Raw genomic sequence first — 2,635 nt, forward strand, 5'->3', positions numbered from 1 at the left:
CCCGCAGGGTGGTCTGCCCGGCCCCCGCACACGCAGCGGCAGCAGGGTGAGCACCACCTGGCATCCTGACTACAGAGGCAGCTGGGAGGGACGGGAGGTGTTGGGTGCCTGGCTGTCATGTCGTACAGACGAGAGGGGGAAGAGGGCGGCGGTGGACGGCAGAGGCCATGGAAGAGGCCGTGCCCTGAGAAGGAGCGGATGCTGACTACACGAGAGCGCGTCGGCAGCGAGAAGAAGGCAGTCGGGGAGGAAAGGGCGCACGCTGGCCCCCAGCGGTCCGGGCGGGAGCGGTGGGTGCTCTGACGAACAGCGGGTGTGCGGCCCGGGGAGCCCATGGTCCAGGGAGCCGGATCCCACAGGCCGACCACAGTCTGAATCCTGTCCCAGCAGCTTACATGCATGCCAGGCACGAGTGCGTGTGTGTCCCAAGTCCAGAGAGGATGAAGACACGGGAAAGGGCCTGTGGCGTGACCATGCCCCGCTGCAGGTGCTCTCTCTCCTCTCCCTCCCCTCTCTGAGGCGTGTATGCTCCAACAATTAGGGAGAAAAAGAAAGTGGGAGCAGGCCACTAAGTGGCACAGGGGGCTCACACAGACTTGGCTGCCGGATATGGCATTGCTTCAACGAGCCGCAGAGGCTTAACACAGGACCAGCCCAGTGCACACGCTGCGCTCGCACGGCCTCTGAGCACCACCGCACACACAGACAATGCACAGTCATGGCCAGCCCAGTGCACACGCTGCGCTCACATGGCCTCTGAGCACCACCAAACAGACGATGCACAGTCACGACCAGCCCAGCGCACACGCTGCGCTCGCACGGCCTCTGAGCACCACCGCACACACAGACAATGCACAGTCATGGCCAGCCCAGTGCACACGCTGCGCTCACATGGCCTCTGAGCACCACCGCACAGACGATGCACAGTCACGACCAGCCCAGTGCACACGCTGTGCTCGCACGGCCTCTGAGCACCACCGCCGCAGACGATGCACAGTCACGACCAGCCCAGCGCACACGCTGCGCTCGCACGGCCTCTGAGCACCACCGCACAGACGATGCACAGTCAGTCACGGACACTCACTTATACGGTTTCTGCGGCAGGATGCTGATGCGCGTCTTGTCGAGGATCTTCTTGAGCTTGTTCCTTCCTCCGACGGTGTTGGCTTTGCTTTTCTTGTTCACCTTCTCCAGACCGATCACCTGTTCCACGTCAACGGCGAGATCCGGGATGGAGTAGCGACTGGCCTTTTTGATGTCGCCGATCTTTGGAAGGTGAGGGGCACCGTTTCTTTTCTCTTCTGACAATCTTGTTAGCAGTTCTTTAAAGACTACAGTGGATGGATACAGAGATACCACACACCAGGGGTGAGAGGGGCTGGCAGACTCAAAGGCAGCGGGACTCACACGAGTCCGGCTCTCTACCAGAACTGAAGTCTTCCAGAAAGCCCCCAGCAGGCGACGACCAAGGACTCGCTGTCGCTGCTCTGGCCGGGCACACAGTGAAGAGCGCGCCCGCTCAGTCCTCGGGTACGTGATGTTTACCACTAAACATGGGTTTCAGGTGCCGGTGGGGGCGTCGTGGTAGGGCGCTGGACTCCCACGTGGCCGACACCAGCCCAAGTCCTGGACCCAGTGGCTTGAAGCTCATGCCAGGAGCACATGCACGCATGCCCAAAACCACGAGAGGAGAATGGAAGGTAAGGGACTGCAGTAGTGTGGCCATCCTCCCTGGGGGTATTTCGCACTTCTGTCTCCCTCTCCCTCCCTCCCTCTCTTTGCTTTCTGTCTCCCTGTCTCTCTGATGAGTACATGTGCCCTATAGCAAAGGTCTCTCTCTAAAAAAAAAACATAGGCTTTATCTATCAATAAGCTTACAGACTAAAAAAATAACCTTTATGGTCCTTGAGAAAGAAGATTTTGACTTAGACATAAATATATACTTACATAATTAATTCTATATTTATATACATTTTTTGATAAAGAGTTTGAGTCTTATGATGTTTGAAGTATTACCATAAAGGGTGACTTTTTTCATGAGAAAGCCTTCAATGTAAAAAACTGCAAATAAGGGACCAGCAGTTGGCGTAATGGCTATGTCGCTGGACTCCCACGTAGTCAACCGTGGTTTGAGTCCTGGACCTGGTAGCTTAAAGTCACGCTGGGCATGTGTGTGTGCGTGCCCAAGATCCCGAGAAGAGAATGGAGGAGAAGGGATTGTGGCGTGGCCATCCCCCTGGGGGGTGATTTCCTGCTTTCTGTCTCTATGTCTCTCTCTGTCTGGCGAGCGCATGCGCCCTATAGCAAAATACCTCTCCAAAAAAAGAAAAACATAAAACTGCAAATAAACCAAGAGGAGGAGAATGAAAGAGTGCAAAGATACCTACCAAATAAATTGGTCTTCACAGTGATAGATAAATGTGTGTTATTTCTAAGAATCTCCATGGCTTTCGACAGCTGCACATTTTCAAAGTTTTGGCCATTTACTTCTAATATCTAAAAAGAAAGTTAGGAAGCTGTCAGCACTATGGGTGGCTGAAGAAGACAAAGGCATGCCCAGTTCACCCTAACCCAGGTGGGGCTCCTTACCTGATCCCCTCGCTTCAAGCCAGCCTCAGCCGCTCTGCTGCCCCCG

General features: G+C 55.3%; 1 protein-coding gene across 1 annotated transcript in view; it reads right to left on the bottom strand.

Moving 5' to 3' along the window:
* RAPGEF2 (Rap guanine nucleotide exchange factor 2) overlaps window positions 1-2,635 on the bottom strand; it is a 132,639-nt gene that overhangs the window by 27,229 nt on the left and 102,775 nt on the right. Inside the window, 1 exon segment of the mRNA XM_006164178.2 lies at window positions 1,085-1,331. Coding sequence (XP_006164240.1) covers window positions 1,085-1,331 — 247 coding nt within the window.

This window comes from Tupaia chinensis, unplaced genomic scaffold (genome assembly GCF_000334495.1).
Source record: "Tupaia chinensis unplaced genomic scaffold, TupChi_1.0 Scaffold143591_1, whole genome shotgun sequence".
NCBI classification, from domain to species: domain Eukaryota; kingdom Metazoa; phylum Chordata; class Mammalia; order Scandentia; family Tupaiidae; genus Tupaia; species Tupaia belangeri.